Source organism: Mastigoproctus giganteus, chromosome 7, assembly GCF_048544385.1.
Source record: "Mastigoproctus giganteus isolate SK-2022 chromosome 7, ASM4854438v1, whole genome shotgun sequence".
NCBI classification, from domain to species: domain Eukaryota; kingdom Metazoa; phylum Arthropoda; class Arachnida; order Uropygi; family Thelyphonidae; genus Mastigoproctus; species Mastigoproctus giganteus.
Window position 1 is genome coordinate 58,042,214 of NC_143581.1, and position 22,129 is coordinate 58,064,342.

The 22,129-nt window shown below is 37.2% G+C and overlaps 1 protein-coding gene across 1 annotated transcript in view; it reads left to right on the forward strand.

Moving 5' to 3' along the window:
• Window positions 1-22,129, forward strand: part of LOC150082921 (E3 ubiquitin-protein ligase AMFR-like) — a 271,559-nt gene that overhangs the window by 93,596 nt on the left and 155,834 nt on the right. The window contains exon 6 of the mRNA XM_090377682.1: window positions 15,002-15,134. Within this exon, the coding sequence (XP_090233808.1) occupies window positions 15,002-15,134 (133 nt within the window). The remainder of the gene's footprint in view (window positions 1-15,001; window positions 15,135-22,129) is intronic.

Here is a 22,129-nt window from a genome sequence, read left to right on the forward strand (position 1 = left end):
TAACAGATTCCACTAGCAGGAACCCTCAATAAACTGGAAAGTGCAAATTGTTTTTATTGTTTTATGGTAGTGACCTCCAGAAATGTGCTTTAATGAAATGTAACCATGTAAAATGTGAGCCTAGTGTTTCCACCTTTACTGCATTGTTTATTCAGTTGCTACTTGCGTGCTGTGCTGTGCTGTTTGTGTATCAATCTTGCCTCCTCATTTTTATTCTTTTTATACTTGTGCTCTATTCCAAAAAAGTGTGAGAAGGAAGTGTTCTGTTGAAGATATTACAGGTTCAGAGAAAAAGAAAAGCAATATTGATAGAAGAAAAATATGAAATTGTGAAACGCTTTGAGTGGAATGAAAGAACGTGTGATATTGTGCCTGCTACAGGCCTAAATGAGTCAACACAGAGCAATTAGAAAGCAAGCAGAGAAAATAAAAGCAACTTTCATAGCAGGAACAACTCAAAGTGTAACAAAATTAATTAGATCAAGACACAAAGAATTGGAGGAGATGGAACGTCTGTTATCTGTTTGGATAGAAGATCAAACAAAGAGATCAGGAACAAGTTTGCTTACAATAAAAGCAAAGACATTAGTAATATTTGAAGTCCTCAGAAATAAATCAGAAAACCCTCAAGAAGTACCTCCTGTTACTGCCAGTAGTGGGTGGTTTAATAATTTCAGTAAACATCACGCTTTCCATAATGTTAAATTATGTGAAGCTGTGAGTGCCAATGAAGAAGCAGCAACGGCATTTCTGCCAATACTGAAAAAACTAGTTGAAAAGGATCAAACAGCTATACACTGGATCAAATTTTCAACTTTGAAACCGGACTGTGTTGTAAAAAAAATGCCATCACAAACGTATATCTCAAGAGAGGAAGCACTAGTTCAAGGCTGCTAAGGATAGATTGACCGTTATGTTAGGAGAAAATGCAAGTGGCTACTTGAAACTGAAGTCTGTTGTTGTTTATCATGAAGCCAATCTACGAGAGTTAAAAAGGGATCATAAGGTCTACACTGGGTGTTTACTTTGGGAACGGCAGAAGAGGGTGGATGACAGGGCAGATCATCACTGATCTACTAGGTGTGTTTGACGATGTGTTTCAAAGCTACTGTAAAAAGAAAGATTTGGATTTTAAGATTTTAATTGTTTTGAACAGTGCACCAAGTCACCCTCCAACCCTTTGCTGAACTGTCACCAAACATCAAATTCCCATTTTTACCCCCTAACTTGGTCCAGCCGCTTGACCAAGGAGTAATTGCTGCTTTTAAGCACTATTACACAGGACGCACATTTAAGATGTTAGCAGCAACAGAGGGCGAAAATGCACCAACAGTTAAAGACTTCTGGAAACAATTCGACATAAAGAATGCAATTTACATAATTGTTGGAGGCTTGGAATGAAGTGACAAAAGAATGCTTACATTGTGTTTGGTGGCCTCTTTTACCAGATTTTATTTGTGATTTTAAAAGCTTTGATTCTGTAAACGAGTTTCCTAAATTAAAAGCACATTGTGTTGCCCTCGCAAAGCAGGTTGGCTTTGAGGAATTGGAGGAAGAAGAGTTGCTTCAGTCTCATGAAGAACTGCAACAACTTGTTGCTGGAGGGCAGTTGGACTGTGAGGAAGACAACAAAGATGAATGCCTGAAAGCCACCATAAAACAGCTTTCTACTTCAGAGTTACCGTAAGTTTTAAATTCATTTGAGAAAAGTATGCAATAGCTAGAAGAACGATTACAATGCAGAAAGAAGCAGAAGAGCATTTCATACAATTTGATTTGCTTTGGAGCCATATAAGCAGCTTGCTTTGTGAAAGAAGGAAGATAATGAAACAACAGAAACTAGATGTCTTTATGAAAACACCCAAGAGAGAGAATGAGCCACAGCCCTGTAGTTCTAGCTTGACCACATTTTGTCCAAAGTCCTCATCTGCATCTCCTCCATGTCCTAGTTCAGATAATGATAACCTGTTGCCACATTGCTCATAATTCCACTGCTTCAACCCTTTCTCATGCCCTTTCCCTCAGCTGTCTTAATTTATTTATTTTTAAGGTAGGTATCTAAATTTAAATGATTAAATTATTAATTTTACATTTTTCAACTGTGTAAGTGTTTTATTACAATTATTTATTGTTTGGTAAAGTTTTGTTTACAAATGTGTGTGTGCAATCTTGGGTGGTTGGCACTTAACCCTATTTTTCCCATAATGCCTGTAATTTATATTGCAAGATTTTGCATTGCACGAGGGTTTCTAGGAACACAGCTATCGTGTTATACGAGGACTGACTGTACTTGAAAAGGGTTGCAGCACACTAATGTGCCGAGGTTGGAAACCACTGCTGTAGATGGTAATCTGTTAAAAGCTATGGATCAATCGTTTGCACATCAAATGGATACTGAAGAATTTAACAGTTCAAATGGATGGCTCCAGAAATTTAAGACTTGTCATGGCTTGTCTTTCAAAAGAGTGTGGTGAAAGTGCAGTCATGGACATTAATGCTACAAACAAATGAAAGGAAAATAATTTAAAAAATATTTTGCTGACATATGACCACAATGACATCTTTGATGCTGATGAAAATTGCTACTGGATAAAATACTTGCATTTAAAGATGAGAAATGTACTGGTGTAAGAAAAGCCAAACAACGGATTACTGTTCAGCAAACGTCTGGCACAGAGAAGCTTTCTTTTTTAATCATTGGGAAAGCCCAGAAGCCTTGATGTTTTAAAGGTGTGAAGACATTACCGATTATGCATTGGGCAAACAAAAAGGCATGGCTGACATCACATATATACGAAGAATGGATCAGAGACATAGATCATAGGATCAGTGAGATGAATAGAAAAATTTTGCTATTTGTTGATAACCGCACTTCTCATTTTCAAGTAAATAACCTGCATGCAATCACTGTTGAGTGCCTACCACCAAATATAATGCTGATTCTTCAGCTACTTGATCAAGGTGTAAACCAGTGTTTTAAGAAATTACCGAAGTATACTATTGAACAAAATTGTGCCATGTCTTGAAAGTTAAATTCAATGTGAAATTGACATCTTGTAGGCAATGTATTTATGTGTTTCAGCATGGGATGTTGATGAAAAAGTGATCACCAACTGCTCCAAACTTGCTGGATTTACTGCCTCGAATGGTGCAATGTGTGAATTTTCGCATGCTTCTTTCTCTATTAATTGCTAGGAAAAGTCCGATAATTAAACCCTGGCTTAGTGTCATGAAGGATGTTATAAAGTCAGGGTACCTGCATGTACCTGTGCACCTTACAATAAATATTTGGGCATGTGCAGCATCACCTAAACTTACAGGAAAATTTAAGCATCAACGATTACACAGAAGTGGATGCAGACGTTAAATGTCCACATTCAATTCATTGCAGACTTAATGGAATCTTCTGGAATCTTAATGGAAGACTAGCTTCTCCCCACAGAGTTATAAACAATTCCACAAAGCTCTAACTCTGCATTATAGTTCTTGTATACCAATATGTACTAATGGCATCAAAACCAAATATCATGTTGGTGCTGGTAAGTAGTATCTTTATTGCTGAACCTCCAATGCAGTCTTAATGGCTTTAGAAGCAGCGATGTTTCACAGAATTTCTCAGTGCACTGCTTGCTCTGAGGAAACAAGGGCATATTTTAACAATCTCCTTGAAATGGGGGTTGTTATATAGAGCTTCGACTGCACTTGTCAGTATATTAAAGATTACCAAACATTTTTCATAATCTTAGTTATTGCAATATCAGGAAGAACGTATTGCCTGTCACAATTACAACTATTTGTGCTATTGTTATTTTCAATATATATACGAGGTGCTACCCAAAAGTTCCGGAAATTTATTTATAAAATAAATTAGACTCACTCTGGGTCTTATTTGCCACTGTCACCTTCGAAGTAGTCTCTCTTGAGAGCATAAACACTAATCCCAGCGCTTCTCCCATGATTTGAATGCATCCTGAAAGAAAGGTGCCAAATTCACACCTCTTCAGAAGCAGGGCAGAGGTTGAGTTTGTGAGAAAAATTTACACATGATGAAGATGCAGGTTCACAAGGGTTTTTTCAAGTATTTTATCTGTTAATGAAATGTGAATATGCCATTGAAATCTGGAAACAAAACAGGAATCCATGCAGTGGAAATTTCATGGGCCATAATTGCCAAAATAAATCTGGACTCAGCCCATCTGCCAGGAAGATTGTGGACAGCAATTTTTTCGGATGGGGAAGAAATTCTTTTGATGGACTGCATGCCACTTAAGAAAACAATCATTCGGGATGTCTCTGCTCCTGCTGTTCTCAAAATTTGAAGCATAAAGCATAAAGGAGCAAAGACAGTCTCATCAGCTAACTATATTATGCTCCTGTGCACTAGTCCCATAAAACAACTGTTGCTCTACAGATTCCATTAGTTTAGATTTGACTCCCAGTGATTATTTCCTTTTAAGAAATCTGAAGAAATACTTGCATGGACATTGATTTCCAAATGATGATAATCTCAGGAAAGCTAAATGGCATTTTCAGAGACCAGAACAAAGGTGATATATAAAAATTAGTAAAAAGGTTCTTTTGCTGGTATTTCTCTTTACCCTCAAAATGGAGTATGTATATCAAACTCGATGGGATATATATCAAGGAAAATGTATAGGGTATTGTTTTATTACTAACATAGATAGCTTTTTGAGTTAGTATACCATATGAGTTAAATATGCAGAAGCACATCATGAAAAGCTAATCTCTCACGATTATTGCAGAGTAGTATATCAATTTCAAAGCACTCTGAAGATTTTTTTTTTTTTTTTAAGAGAACCCCAAACACGAGAAGTAGTAGAACCTATAGTACTTAGTACAGTGTTTGGGTTGGAGGTTGAGAAGATGAAAGAAGATATTTGTTAGCATTAGACTTGAACTTCTGTAGACTGTAATTTCAGGAAATACGTGTGAAGGAAGAATGTTCCAGAAAATGGCAGTTAGTCATTAGTAATTGCGAAAGCCTCAGCATCTTGGCCAGATGGGGCTGTGTGACTAGAGAATGGAAGCCAGCTGAAGTCGTGAACATTAAAATCACCAAGGAAAATTACCTCGCTGTTAGGAAAGTTGGACTTGAGAAAGTCAAGTTGCAAAGAGAGGAAGTCAAAGAGCTCCAAGTGATTACTGGAGTTGGGAGAACGGTAGAGACAACAGATGAATTTGACACAATGAGGTAGAGAGATTTTAAGCCAGAGAAGATCGAAAAGAGGAGATTCCAAATTACTAAGTCTCTGACAGGGAATATCAGAACAGACATAGGCACAAGTACCACCTTTGAGGCGAAAGGAATCATACAGCGAATAATTTGGGCAACTGAGATGAGCAGTAGTTGAACTAACCGATAACTGAGATTCTGTCAGAAAAAGTACATGGGGTTTGGCAGACTGCAAGTAGAAATGGACATAGTTGAGATTAGAACTGTGACCACGTATGTTTGTGAGGTTTAGATCTTTTTTTTGCAGATAATCTAACTCATTAGTTTGACAATTCATGGTGTATTCAATAGTAAGAAAAAGTGGGGGGGGGGAGAGACATGATGTATGAAGTAATGAAATTTTGCATATGGCGTACGTGTGGTAAGAATATACCCAGATGCTTGACATAACGTGGCCTTGAAAATGCCCCACCCCCACGCACACACTATTTGGACTCCCTCCAATCACTCTCTGGCAGAGTAAAGGTAGCAAGATTATACACTAGCTGATCTGGAAGCCTCCTAAAGAATTACCAATAGGTTCAGTCCGATGTACTAACTAGCAGCCGGCCTGCGAACACCGTTTTGGAGCTATACCTTCGAAATGTAACGAAGTTTGGATCTCGCCATGATGTCCATCATAACCTCAAAAGACATCAGTCATACTACATGATGAGTAAGGGCTGACCGGAACTTAGCTCTGGAGACAAAACATGGGTTCCACCAATTCAAGCCTCAAGTAAGCAAAGTGGTGGTATTGCAACAGGTAATGAGAGTCATCTACCACCTAGGTTGCTAAATTAGTAAATATTTCATTTAATAAAAACACTGCTGGTTTATGTTATGCCTTAAAACATTTATTTTATTTTTATTATTAAGTGCATATTTGTATAAAATAAAATATGTGCAGACCAGTAATTCCCCCCCCCCCCAAGGAGGCAGTAGTTTCATTTTATTTGAAATCTAGCCTTATTGATTACTGTTGTCTTCCCTTCATGAAAACTGGAAAAGAGGATGGGACAGAAAAAAATTCTACATGTAACCTGCACATGTGCTCTATATTGCTTATATGTACTGTACATTGGGTTTCAAGTAGCACATGTTATGATTTATGTGACAGCCAAATCCTCTGCTTGCATCTTCATGATGGTGGGACTGTTAATATTCCTGGGTATAACCTTTAGCATAAGTACATGGGGGGTGATCACCCAGGTGTGAACCAACATAAGCAGGGGTCGAGGTGTGACACCCACACCACATGGAGGAATGCCACCCCTCTATGTTACCAGGCAGTACTAGGTGGTAGATGACTCTCATCAACCGGTGCAATACCACCACTTTGCTTATTGGAGGCTTGAAGTGGGGGAACCCATGTTTAGTCTCTAGAGCTAAGTTCCGGTCAACCCTTCCCTATCTCTTCCATCATGCAGTATGATTGATGACTTTCGAGGTTATGATGAATATCATGGCAAGATCCAACAATATTCCTTAAATTTCGAGGGTACAGTTCTGAAATGGTGTTCACAGGCCACCCGCTAGTTAGTACACCGGATCGAACCTATTGGTAAATCTCTAGGAGGCTTCCAGATCAGCTAGTGTATAATCTTGCTACCTCTACTCTGCCAGATAATAACTAGTGGGAGTCCAAGTAGAGTGTATGTGGGGAGCATTGTTAAGGCCACGTTATGTCAAGGATCTGGGTATATTCTTACCATGTGTACGCCATATCCAAAAATTTCATTACTTCATACAGAATGTCCCACAAATTTTTCTTACTATTGAATACACCATGAATTGTTAAACTAATAGAGCAAGCTTATCTGCGAAAAGATCTAAACCTCCCAATGACTTCCTAATATATTTCGCAAATATATGTGGTCTCAGTTCTAATCTCAACGATGTCCATTTCCACTTGCAGTCTGCCAAGCCCCATGTACTTTTTCTGACAGAATCTCAGTTATTGGTTGATTCAACTACTGCTCATCTCAGATGCCCAAATTATTCACTGTATGATTCCTTTCTCCTCAAAGGTGGTACTTGTGCATTGTGTCAAATTCATCTGTTGTCTCTACCGTTCTCCCAACTCCACTAATCACTTGGAGCTCTTTGACTTCCTCTCTTCGCAACTTTCCTAACACAGAGGTAATTTTCCTTAGTGATTTTAATGTTCATAACTGCAACTGCCTTCCGTTTTCTGGACACACCAACCCAGCTGGTCGAGATGCTGAGGCTTTTGCAATTACTAATGACCTTGCACAGATTGTTCATTTTCTTTCAAGAATACTGGACAATCCTAATCATACAGCCAGTGCGCTTGATCTTTTTCTCACAAACAACCCTTCTAAGTACACAGTCAAAGTGAGAGGTCCTTTAGGCACTTCAGATCACAACTTGGTGATTGTCTCTTCTCCAATGGAACCTTTATCTCATGGCTGTTTCCAACCTCGTGTTGTTTAGCATTACAAGAATGCAAAATGGGATGACCTGCGAGATTTCTTTTCTTCCTTTCCTTGGTCGGATTACTGTTTCAAAACTTCTGATGTCAACGTTTGCTCAGATCTTGTCAGTGAAATTATTCTTGCAGGAATGGAATCCTTTATCCCACACTCCACTTTAAAATCTCATCCTTTATCTAAACCTTGCTTTTCCAATAAATGTGCTAAGGCTGTTTAAGAGAAGAAATTGGCGTATTGTAATTGGCTTGTTTCTAATTCTTGAGTTTCATTTTCTGCCTGCACCAAAGCTCGCAACAACTGTAAAGCAGTTATTAATCAGTCCAAACTAGAGTTTGAACAGGCTAAGAGTAGAAAACTTGCTTCTTGCCCTAATGGTAGCTCAGCATTCTGGTCTCTTGCCAAAGCTATTGGCCGTAACTTTTGCCCATCTCTGCTCCCACCTCTGTGCAAACCAGATGGTTCTGTTGTCACTTCAGCCAAGGATATAGCTGACCTGCTAGCATCCCATTTTTCTTCCAACTGATGTATTAATGATCTTGGTAAAACACCTCCCACCATTCCCAACACGCTCCATTCAATGCCTCCTGTGGTCTTCCATCAAAAGGATTTTGACGAATCTTGATGCTAAGAAAGGTCCAGGTCCCGATGGTATTTCTCCATTTGTTCTCAAAACCTGTGCCCATGAACTTACTCCTATTCTTTGTCTCCTTTTTTCACTTTCTTATTCCAAAGGTGTTTTCCTTCTGCTTGGAAATTTGCTCATATCCAGCCAGTTCCTAAAAGGGGTGACAAATCCCTCCCATCCAATTATCATCCCACTGGAATTACTTCTACTCTTTCTGAAGTAATGGAGAAATCAATTAACCGCCAACTCTTTAACTACCTAGAAACCTTCCATCTGATCAACGATCGCCAGTATGGATTCCGTCAGTGTCGATCCACTGGTGATATTCTGGCTTATGTTACCCATTTATGGACTAATTCAATGGAAAGGTTTGGTGAAACACAAGTAGTTGCTCTTGACATCTCAAAGGCTTTCGATCTTGTTTGGCATAAATGTCTACTAAACAAGCTTCCATCTTATGGTTTGTCAACTGTTTTTAGTAATTGGTTTTCTAGTTTTCTATCTGATTTCTCACCTAGGGTAATGGTAGATGGCTCTCTGTCTTCTAACTTCTCCAGTAATGCCGGTGTGCCTCAAGGTTCAGTTATTTCTCCCATTCTTTTCCCTCTTGTATATTAATGACTTTCCATTGACTGGAAATCCTATCCATAGTTTTGCTGATGATAGCACATCGCATTCTACTTTCCATTTTGAGAAACTTTGTCCTGCTCAATCAGCTTCAACTTATCGAAAATCTGCTACCAATTCCTTAAATGCTGGCACCTCTGTAGCCAGGTGGGAAGGAGCAACAGTGCGTAGCACACGCTTCTTGATTAGACTGGGTTTGAGCCCATCGCCACTAAATATGGAGGATGCGGAAAGGTCAGGGAATGACCACTGCATATTCCCAGAGCAATATGGACTTAGTTGCTAATGCTCCTAAAAACCAAACGACAAACACAACCTTAAATGCTGATCTTCAGGTAATTCTCCCGAAGATGGCAAAGACAACTAACTTTATTTCAACCCTTCTAAAACCCAGTCTTGTCTTATATCTCGCAAAAAGGATTCTTCTGCTCCTATTCTTATCTTTAGTGACACTCCGTTTTCTAGGAAAAATGATATATCTCTTTTGGGGATTACCCTCACTTCTAATCTCTCTTGGCACAAGCACATTACAAATATTGCTTCCTCTGCATCTAAAAAACTTGGTTTTCTCTTTCGCTCTCAGCATTTCCTTTCTTCCAAACAGCTGCTCATTCTGTATAAATCGCAAATCTGCCCTGCTATGGAATATTGTTCCCACATCTGGGGTTGGTTGCCCCCAAAACCTCTCTCAGGCTTCTTGATTCCATTCAGAAGAGGGCAGTTAGGTTAATTAATGATTCATCTCTAACAGTCTCTCTCTCCACTTGCTGTCTCATAGACATACTGTTTCTGCTGCATGCCTCTTCTACAGATACTTCCATGGGCACTGTTCTTCTGAATTGGCTTCCATAATTCCCACTCTCTCTTTCAAAACAGTCCGAACATGTGCTGCCACCAGCCAACATCCATTTACTGTCCAACTTCAAACTCACAGAACCTACTTTGCATCTTCCTCGTTTATTCATTCAACTGCTATTTTCTGGAACAACCTTCCTTCATACGTATTTCCTGAAAATTACAGTCTACAGAAGTTCAAGTCCAATGTCAACAAATATCTTCTTTCGTCTTCTCAACCTCCAATCCAAGCATGGTACTAAGTACTATAGGTTCTAATACCTCTCTTGTTTGGAGTTTACATAAAAGGGAAAAAAAAAAAAAAATTGTAATATCAGATTTATTTTTGGATGAATGCCAAAGTGTATAAATACTGCAATGGTGGATGTACACTGTAATCCTAGTTCAAAATTTTTTATTTTTTTTTTTTTGTTAAATCATATTACATTTCAAAATCTCCCTCTAAATGCTTTTAAATATTGTTTATTAATTAATTTATATTGATAAATTAACATGTTAATTTATCTACATTAGCTATTTAAATATCTGCAGCTTTTTCAGAAATGTGTGGACATTGGTAACAAATATGCAGGAATTATAATAATATACGCCCATTACCGTGCTGTGTTTGAAATAGAAAGTAATTAAACATTTCTGTCCATTTTAATACAGTGCATTATAATAAGTAGTCTTCAGCTTTATTTAACTAGATTTTAAAACTCCTTCCGTTTTTTAGTAAGTAATATTTTTTATTAACTTATTTAAATCTCAAATTAGAATAATTAAATAAAAAACAATAATTAACTTCAAATATTAGGAAACTTCTTTGCATACAGAATAACTGGATTGTTCTATACTCCTGGTAATGAACCTTCTTGTGGAGAGAGAGAGAGAGATTCTGAAATTTAATATGATTAAAAAACTCCTTAAACTAGGATTACTGTCTACATCCACCGCTGGGGTATTTACACCAATCACCCAAAATATTGAACAGTGAGTCGTTATGCAAATCGAAGCAACTGCAGGTGAACTATGGCGTGTGTGTGTGTGCGGCTCGGGACATGGAATAAAAAACACCTGATACTGAGCTCTGTTAATCAGTGTTACTCTTGTTCTTCAGATGGGAAAGGCAATGGACTTAAGCGAGTTTGACAAAGGCCAAATTGTAATGGCCAGACGACTGAGTCAGAGCATATCTGAAATGGCATGCCTGGTGGGATGCTCACGGTCAGCCATGTTTAGTACTTATCGAAAGTGGTCCGGCGAGGTGTTGGACAACCACGGCTCATTGATTCTCAAGGTGAGCGAAGGCTCTCCCGGATGGTATATAGCAATGGAAGAGAGACTGTGCTGCAACTTGCCGGTAATTGGAATGCTAGTGACAGGAGAAATTTGTTACAACACACAGTACATCGAACCCTGCTGAAAATGGGGCTGCGTAGCTACAGTATGCTCAGAGTGCCCATGTTAACCATGGTTCACCGGTGACAGCGCCTACAATAGGCACGCAGCCATTGAAACTGGACTTTGAGTGATTGGAAGAAGGTTGTCTGGTCCTATGAATCGTGCTTCCTGTTGCACCATGTGAATGGCCAGGTACGTGTGTGTCATTTACCCGTTGAAGTAATGGCCCTCAATGCACCATTCAACGAAAACAAGCCTTTGGCGGCAGTGTCATGCTTTGGGCAATGTTCTGCTGGGATGCCCTGGGTCCAGTCATCTATGTGCTGGGCACTCTGATGTCTACCACTTACCTAATCATCATTGCTGACCAGGTACACCCTTTCATGGCACCGGTCTTCCCCTCTGGCGGTGCTGTCTTTCAGCAGGATAATGCGCCATGCCACACCGCCCAGATTGTTCGAGACTGGTTCGCGGAACATGAGAAAGACTTCCAGGTATTGCCCTGGCCTCCAAATTCCCCAGACATCAATCCCATCGAGCATCTATAGTTTGTGTAGGAACAGCAGTTCCGATCTGTGGCATTTCAACCACGGTCTTTACAGGAGTTAAAGGATCTTCTGGTTACGTGTTGGTACCAAATACCACAAGACACGTTTAGAATTCTTGTAGTGTCCATGCCTCGCCAGGTATGAGCTGTTTTGGCTCCACGTGGAGGACCAACATCATATTAGGAGGTGGTCAATAATATTTTGGCTCATCGGTGTATATACAAAGACATTCCATCACAAGTTGCCTTGAATTGTACTACTCTAAATAAAAGGCACTGATCTAATCGAGAAGTATATTGCTTTTTTACTTAAAATGTATTCCACTACCCTGACCCAGCTTTCTAGCTTTTTTTAAGATCTCATTGGTCTGCAGTTAGGTGTTGTTGAAGACCTGAGCAACCCATTGAAGGGGTATTTCCATAACATGTGAGATGCAAGGCGATAAACAGATATGTAGACATAGTAAAATCTTGGACAACAGCCTCAATCCTCAGCTATGAAAGCCATATGGTGTTTGTACATGTCAGGCATGTACTTTATATCACTTTTGTAGCTGAGGCATCTAATAATAAGATGCTGTGAATAAAAGGTGGCTATTCCTGACAAATATCCCATTCCCATCTCCTTCATTCCATGCATGGTGCTAAGTACTATAGGATTTGATACATTTCATGTTTAGGGGTTTCATAAAAAACCTGGTAGAAATATTGAGGCTTTGCTGCTACTAAGGACCATTACATGACTTCTTCTTTTGCCTACTAGAATATACCAGGCAGTCCTAATCACAGCTGATGTTATTAATCATTTCTATACCAACAACCCTTCACAGTGCGCAATTAATATTATTATTATCCTTTAAGATACAATAGAATCTTTAATTGCAGCAATGATAGACATACAATTAGTCCCGTCACGGCATGGTGGTGCGAGGGGTTAACAAAACATATTTACAAAAGAGATACACATGAGAAAAAAAGATAAATCAGATTATTAACAAAGCACAGTTTTACATTTTCAGTTCGACGAGGATACCCTTCCTGTATTTTTTATTATTGACCACTTCTTGGAGGTCCCCGTCGATGGCTTGCAGTGAGGGCAGCATTTGCTTTGGCAGGAATCTGTCGGTTAGTACTAGCCGGTTACGGTTTGCTAGCAGCTGTGCTGAAGACCGGAGATAAGGGGGAGGAATGCGCCAAGAACAGTGATCCCAGAAGTTCGGCTCTGTAATTAAGTACATTAGATCACAACTTTGTGACCATCACAAAGTTGTGATCTAATGTATTATTATTATCCTTTAAGTACATTAGATCACAACTTTGTGATGGTCAGTGGAGCCACTGTCCATCACTAAGTTGTGAATTTTTTTCCAGAAAACAGGTAAATTAACCATACTGTACACTTATTTACTGATATGATATTCTGTCCCCCCTACCCTTAGCTGCTTTGGCAATATATATATATATACACACACACACACACACACACACACACACAGTCAGACTTCTATATAACGAAATCGATGATTTGCTTGAAAATATTTATTAAACAGAAATTTCTTTATTAAGAAATATGACGTTTTCAACAATGAAAAATGTAATTCAAAGTTCAGAAATATAGTAAAAGATGGGAAGTAAATCAGTAATAAGTGGGAATGAATAGATTTTCTGACATTTTAAAACAATTAATTTATTAATACATGCATATTAAGAAGACTTTGTAAAGAATTATTTCAGAAAATGCTCTTTTCTTTTTGTTGTACACTGGATTTTACTGTATATAGTTCATAGAAATGTCTAAAAGCATTTGTTTAAACACTCAAATATATTTTCTGGCACTTTTTTTTTTTTTTCACACTTGAAGGCCTCGACGCAAAGTTTCAAATGCTGCCAACATTTCATGTTTGGAATGTTTAATATTGCCCTCATTTTCATCCAACTCATTGTTGATATGCTGATGCTATCGTGGCAATGTTAGGTGTGTTGGAAAACTGCTATCTTGGGTGGGGGGGGAATTCACAGACTAATAGATTAACAGTAGCCACAGGCAAAGGTGGAAATGATTCTCACACTACTTCTATTGGAATAAGCAGCAGCCCAGAAAGAAAGTTGCTGGGAATTTCAGGAACTGCTGGGAGTCGTGAAACAAGTAAATATATGGACTGTGTTAGAGTAACTAAGAGTAAGAACAGGTGCATGTATACCAATGCTAGGAGTATAGTAAATAAATTTGATGAATTTGAAGTACTGGTTAAGACATCCAAGGCGGATATTGTTGTGATATCAGAGACGTGGTGTCCCTCAGATATAAGGGATGCAGAATTGGAATTTGAGGAGTACAATGTATACAGAAAGGATAGGAAGTGAGGAAGGGTTATGCTGTTAGTAAGATACACATAAAATCTAAGGAAGTGCATCCAGTTGACATAGATGGACAGTGCAATGTTGAGTCAGTTTGGTGTGACATAAGCACTGGGAAAGCAAAAATGAGGGTAGGAGTTTGTTATAGGTCTAATGACTGAAGTACAATGAACAACTATACAGAGAAATTGTGGGCCAGTAAATCAGTGTCTTATTGGGGATTTTAACTTCCTAGATATAGACTGGAACTTGTGGGTTGGTCACTTGCATACGAGCAAGGCTTTTGTGGATTTATTGGATGATTGTTTTCTACAGCAGCATGCTAGAGAAACAACATGTAGTATAATGTAATGAGCTTTGTCACAATACCAGATATAACTTCCAAATCATTTTCCTTAATTAAGATTTCTTCCAGTCTGTGATGGGATTTGAATTGTAGAGCATCTAACCCAGGAATGGTAACTTCAGGATTTTGTAGTATTCTGACATGAAGTCATCACTGAGGAAGAGAATTGTGATATTTTCATAGGCTGTATTCATTTAATGCTTTTATCTTTAGTGTAATTTAGTAGTTCTTATACTGTGCAAATATTGCCAAACTGCTTGTGAACAATCCAGAAAGAATCTTGAGTTGACTGTTTTTATCTAAGTAATATAGATAGATATCTGCTCATCAGGTTTTCAGATTTGAATTGTCAATTGGCAAAGACATAATCTGATATATTAAGTATTTTTTAAATCTGAAATGGTGATTATTTAGTAGTTAAAACTACAGAATTAATATTAAAAATGTTAAATGAATTCTAATTCAAATAAAATTGATTTTTATGCATTAGAATCATAAGTTTATAGTTTTATTCATATCTACAACAAGATGATAATTCAAGCAACTTACAGGCCATGTTATTTTAATCTAGGTATGCTATACACTTATGGGAAGTTAATCATGAGGGTGTGTGGGAGAGACGAGCAGCTTATGTGTATTATGCTGAATTAATATTTGAACTAGATGCTCTAGCTATTGATTTCTTCCACCACCTGCATATGCTGGTAAGCATAAAAATTTTTTCTTTTTCCAAAATTTTTTTTAAGAACATTTTCATGCAGTGATTTAATGAAGCTAATATATGAATTGAATAAATACAGCAGAACCCGGATAAGAAGTTTTCCAAGAGACTGGAGGTTTAGAACTTCTTACGAGGGAAAACTTCTTAGAAGAAGGGAAAAATTACTTAAGGGTATGAAATATTAACTACACAAATAAAAATGAAAAGATACACATACATGCGAATTGTAGGAAAACTATCAAGAATAAAAATTGCCATTTAATGCAAAACAATATACAGTTGGTCGTCGACTTACGACCGACTTCTGTTCTGACTTACAGGTCGTAAGTCGATCTGGTCGTATGTCGGCCATATATTTATTAACAGTATTTTTTAACCTTTCTAATCTTTATAATTTGTTTTTATAATCTTTTAAATTTTTATCATCTTTTATTTTTCATTTTAAATACAGTAATGCTTTTATCTTTAAAAGATAAAAGGTCTCTCTCTAGGAGGTTAAATTCAAATGCTCTGTACATTTTAATTGGTTTATTATTCATACTGTTTATAAAAAATACAAAACTACGATCTATAATTACATATACAGTATTGTCATAATTTGAAAAATAATACTGTACATAATGTACTGTAAACACAAAAATACAATCTAAAGTTAATGTAAAAATTAATACAAATGAAATTTACAAAATCAAATTTTTAATCTTTGCTTGTGCTGGGTTGTGGATCATCAGGGTCATTTTCCTGAGTCGAGGTAGGAGATGTTTTCTTGATGAGGAACATGCTGAGTTTTGTTTGAACAGTTTGTTTCTTTTTTTCTTCATATATCTCATGATAGCAACGCACAGCGTCTTGAATGATACGTTCAACCTTTGTAAATCGTTCGACATTAACGTCCATTGCTTCGAAACTGGCGAGAGTTATTTAGTTGCGAAAAAGAATCTGATAAACCCTTTGCAGTGAATTTCTTTTCTGGCTTCTCTTCTTCTTTCTCTTCTTCCTCTCTCGCTTTTTCTTGTGCCACTCTCTGTGCTTCCAATTCAATCAACTCTTCATCCGAAAGTTCTTTTGTCTCACAGGCTAGCAACTCCTCTACGTCTTCTATTTCACATTCTAATTTAAGATTTTTTGCAAGTTTAACTATTTTTTCTGTAATCACTTCCAGCTCCTCTCCTTTTTCAGATCCTTCAAATGTAGTATTCGCATAACATTTTAGACACTTTTTCCAAATTCCCGACATACAATTCTTTGATACACATTGCCATGCGGTCGAAATATTCTTGACACACTGAAGAATGTTGTACTGCTTCCAAAAGTCTCGCAAAGATAAATCAGCATCAGAATCTATCGCATCGATGGCTTGTGCGAATGTCGTTCTGAGATAGTGAGCCTTGAATGCTGAAATAGCACCCTGATCCATGGGTTGAATAAGAGCGGTTGTGTTAGGTGGCATAAAAACCACTCTAACATCATGATGACGGTCATCCAGATGAGGGGGGTGGCCAGGAGCATTGTCTATAACCAATAAAATCTTGAAAGGGATACCTTTCTCCGCACAATATTCACAAGCTTGGGGAATGAAGCAGTTCATGAACCAGTCTTCGAACAGTGCTTGAGTCATCCAAGCTTTACGGTTTGAACGGTAGTAAATGGGCAGTGTGTGCTTGTTGATGTGCTTAAATGCACGAGGGTTTTCTGAATGATAAATGAGAAAAGGCTTCAGCTTAAAACCCGCGGCATTCCCACCAAGCAACAAAGTTAATCGACCCTTAAAAGCTTTGAATCCTGGCATCCTTTTTGCTTCTTGGTGTATGTACGTACGATTAGGCATGCGTTTCCATTGCAAGCCGGTTTCATCTACGTTGAATATTTGTTCCAGTAGATAACCTTCTTCTTTGATTAAAGAGTCGAAACTATCAACGAATTTTTTGGCTCCATCTTCATCTGCACTTCCTGCTTCTCCTGTGACATGTACATTATGCAAAGCAAATCTTTTTTTAAAACGCTTAAACCACCCAGTACTAGCCTGAAAATCTTGTGCGTAATCGTCTCCGGCGCGTGATTTTAAACTCTGAAACAAACTTCTAGCCTTCGCTTGTACTGTGTGAAGGCTCATGGGTGTATTTTTTGTATTAAATCTTCCATCCATATAAACAACAATTTCTCCATTTCATGGATGGGTCCCTGTCGTTGTTTGGTTAAAATTGTACACTTAATAGGTGCAGAACCTTTCACAGCTTCCCGAATTCTTTCTTTGTCCTTAAGTGTCGTCGATACCGTGGAATGTGATAACTTCAAGTCACGGGCTATCGTATTCACTTTCTTTCCACCTTCATACTGCTGGATAACTTTCATTTTACGCTCTAAATCAATAGTTTTCCTTAACTTCTTAGCTGGCGTATATGTAGATGAAGGCATTTTCCTTTTACTAAACATTTTATGGGTACAGTATTTCAATAGAATTTGAATTAATACACCACACACAACAGATGCTTGAAAGCGACTGAGTGTATGTGACAGAGGAGTCTAAGAAATTTTATTGCTCGCAATTTACCGCCAGCAATTAATCGCTAGCAGTTTACCGCCGCGTCAGTTTATCGCATAAACAATTTATTGCCTACAAATATCGCCAGGCAATACTGTACATATAAAATTTATTTTTAACTTAAGTAGCATAGCATGTTTTAGGAGAGTGGGGGTAGGGCGTGTCGATTAGGGAGGTACTTATAATTATCCCAACGTGACTGATTCTGAAGATTGCATAAACATTCATTTTGAATTTTTGCAGTGTACTATGACATACATAATGTTATAATTAGTTTAGTTTAAAATTAATCAATTGTTATATTGTTTAAATAATGGATTTTTTACTATTTTTGTGATACATGTAACTATGATTTATTATTTATTTTTATTTTTTTGTGGTCGTAAGTGCGGCCGATCGTAAGTCGCATAGGTCGTAAGTCGACGACCAAGTGTATATTAGTCATGATTTAATAAGATTTCAAAATTATAACAAGGATGCAATGAGGAGAAAGGTAATGAGAATGATAAAAATCACTTACAATAATTACAAGTAATACAAAAAAGTTTATATTCAGAGAAGACTGCTTCAAATATTTTGGGGAGAGCTTCATACAGAATAAATAAGTTTCCCTAACACATTTCAACACTGACTCAGGAACATCAAGCACACTATGAATGAATTGCTGCAGTTAAGAGAAGCCAATCGTTGCATCTCTGAATGTTGGTACAGCAGGCTCATCTTGTTCAGACTCACTATCAGTTATTGCTTTTAAAGTAATTTCTTCTAAATAATACATTGTTTCTAACAAATTTTGAACTTTTCAATTTTTCCATTCATTTTTACAAGGATAAGCAATTTATGTACAAGTACGTACGAAAATCCATCTTTAAAATTTTGATCACTCCCTAATCCATTATTGTTGTACAACTGGCATGGAATCCCCAGGGAAGAAATCCACATGGATGAGCAGGGCAGTTATCGACAAATAAACGAATTTTTGTATTCTCTCCTGCCATCTTTGAATCTAGAGCTCTTAAATACTCATCAAAAAGAGCACAGGTCATCCATGCTGTTTTATTGTTCCTGTGTGTTTACATGGAAGTGTTTTCACATTCTTGAAACAGTGTGGTTTGTGTTTTCCCATCACAAGCAATGGTAGTTTCTCTGAGTCATCCATATTAGTTCCCACCAGCATTGTAATTCTCTCCTTACTCAGTTTACCACCATGGCAATTCTGTCCCTTGAATGTATGTCTTATTAGGAAGTAGGTTATAAAAGAGTCCTAATTTGTCAACACTAAAAATATCACACTTTCTATATTGTTTGATCAAAACATGTAGTTTCCTTTATCTCCATTCATCAACTTGTAACATATTCACACTAGAAGATTCTCTGCAAATTACTTTGTAAACTAAGCCATATTTCTTAAATCTATCAATCCACCCACTGGAAGGAATGAAATCCACTCCAAGGCTATCAGCAATTTCGATGCCCTTCTCTCTCAACAAATTACCATTAACTGGAACATTTGTAGCAGATATCTGCTTGAACCAAACCACTAACAACTTCTCCATATTTTCCAGTTCATCTCTTTTAACTTTACATGAAAGATTAAGGGCATTTGAGTTCAATACTTCTTTTTGTGACATAATTCCACTTACTGTAGAAACTACCATATTAAGTTTTTTTGCCAGTGTGCAAGAGTGATTTGATTCCACCGTTTTTATGACAGAGTTTTTCTTTTAATATCAAAGCCTTTCTTTTTATTCCTTTAGAGTTCATCCTTCCAAATTAATAATTTTATTTTAATGCTACAAATAATTAATATTTGTAGCATTAAAATAAAATTTGCAAAGGACAGACACATAATTAGACCCAATACAGTAGACAGACAAAAATATGGTTATTCTTTAAAGAATTACCAAAAAAATACTAATGGTAATCTAGAGAAATAAAGTGCAGTATTATAGGTTCAGCTTTCAACATACCTTAAAAGGTCACAATTACAATAAGACACAGCAACAATCTACTAAGTCAGGGTGGTCCTGCACCTGTGCTGCCATCCATAGTTCATTATTCGTCTATATAATCTGGTTAAGATTACTTTTTGTCAGTGGTGTGGCTTTGCATTGGAGTGCTCGTATCTGTTCTATTTTTAATTTTTGCTGCATCAGGACCACTGCTATTCAAGTCCTCTGTATATTAGCGGTTCGATCTGGGGATCGGGTGGCGGACTGATCTTTCGATCGACTCGCCTTTGTGGCGATTTGTCTAACAATCGAAATGCAGTGATTCCCTGACCGTTATTGGCCTTGTGGTTCTCTGTTTAGATGGGACGTAATGGTCAGTTTATATTTCTTTTATTTTTGTTTTGTTTTATTTTATTGTAGTGGTTTACATCTCTGTTGGTGTTATTTCACATAAATTTGGACCTGGTGCCTGTCATTAAATAGAAATTTAATGGCTTATTATTTTATTTTCTTTACATTTACATGTTCTAAATTATCTTAGAGTTTTTGCTGCAATATTTTTACTCTTGTTACCCCCCCCCCCACCATTGGTTTGATCGTTATGTTTAATTTTGACTATTTTCGCTCTAGTCTTGCCATGCTGCTGGCATTATTTTTTATTTATTTATTTTTTTAATTCTTATTCTAATTTATTTATTGTTTTTTTTTATATATATATATATACACAGCAGGCCCCGTTATAACGCTGTTCGCTTTATGCTGATTCGCTATATAATGCTGTTCTTACATTATAACCCGTATTTGACTATAACGCTGTCAAAACTCACTGTAACGCTATTTTACTAGCATACAGATTGAATTTTTGGCAAATCTGTCTTCAGTCCAGTCTGTTTTGAGCTTTTTTTTTTTTTTATTTTTTGGCAAAAGGAGAAAATAGTCACCATGAAATTAACTACAGTAATTATTTTTTATAATTTCTACTCTATGTACAAAATTGAAACTTTTAATATGCTCATATTTTCTTGGTGTGGATAGTTTCAAGGGAGAAATTCTTTTTTAGTATTCAAGTTGAAAAAATTTACCATCCAGTGTCATATGTTGTTACGAAGTCTGCATTTTCTGTTCTGACCTGTAATAGAAAGATACTAAAAATAGATTTACTCCCTATCTCTTCTTTTGTTTTACTGTGGGAACTATAACTTGCGAAATGTTTTTCACACAATTGAGTGTTAAATGCGGTGCTGTTTCTTGTACAGTATTCTCTTGTCTTCTGAACTCCTCTGACCTTGTGGTTACCCGAAGTACATAAAATTTGTTTGTTTTACTGTTTTGGAAATTCCATAAACCTTCTCCATGAGTCACACCATAATTGATTTACAGTACTTTTCCTGCAATAAACAACCATTTGATTTTACTGCACGGTAAAATCGAACTTTTCAGATAAATAAAACATTTGTCACCGTCTTCAGCTCACTTGCCAGACGAATTCTAGATATCATTCAGTGCATACAGTGTTAGACATACAGACAGTTTACTGTACTCGAACATCGTATCACAATCAGTGCAACGCAGTTACATTTGCAGAGAGTTATGGCGGATAAGAATGAAAAAGCAACAATGTCTGGACACGGTGCAAAGATTGGAAAGGTAAGAAAAACATTGAGTTTGAAAATTAAATTAGACGTTTTGAAGACAATTGATTCCGGTCAAAGACAAGTGGATGTGTGCAATAATTTAGGACTGGCAGGTTCAACTGTAAGAACAATCATAAAAAATAAAGAATCAATTTTAGCAGCTGGAAAAACAGCTGTTCCCCTGCAGGCAACTAAATTGACCAGGGCTAGGCCGGCTATTATGATTGAAATGGAGAAACTTCTACATAATTTTATTGAAGAGAACATTCAACGTAGAATTCCTTTAAGTTCAATTATCATTAAAGAAAAAGCGAAGAGCCTATATGAAGATTTAAAGGAAGCTCACCCCAAAAAAAATGTGGAACCATTTAACGCTAGTAAGGGCTGGTTTGATAGATTTAGAAAGCGCTATAACCTGCACAACATAGCAATACAGGGAGAAGCTGCAAGTGCAGATCAACAAGGAGCCGAAACTTTCAAAAAAGAATTTGTTAAAATTATTGAAGAGGGATGTTATACTGCTCAACAAGTTTTTAACATAGATGAAACAGGTCTTTTTTGGAAACGAATGCCTAAAAGAAGTTTCATATCAAAAGAAGAAAAAAACATGCCAGGCTTCAAAGCGGCAAAGGATCGGTTAACTTTGTTGTTGGGTGGTAACGCTGCGGGGGATTTTAAATTAAAACCCCTTTTAGTTTACCATTCCGAAAATTCAAGGGCTCTTAAAGGTTTAGCTAAATCAAACCTACCTGTAATCTGGAAGGCTAATAAAAAAGCTTGGGTAACCAGGCCGCTTTTCATTGATTGGTATGCTGAGTTCTTCTGTCCTGCAGTGGAAAAATATCGTGCA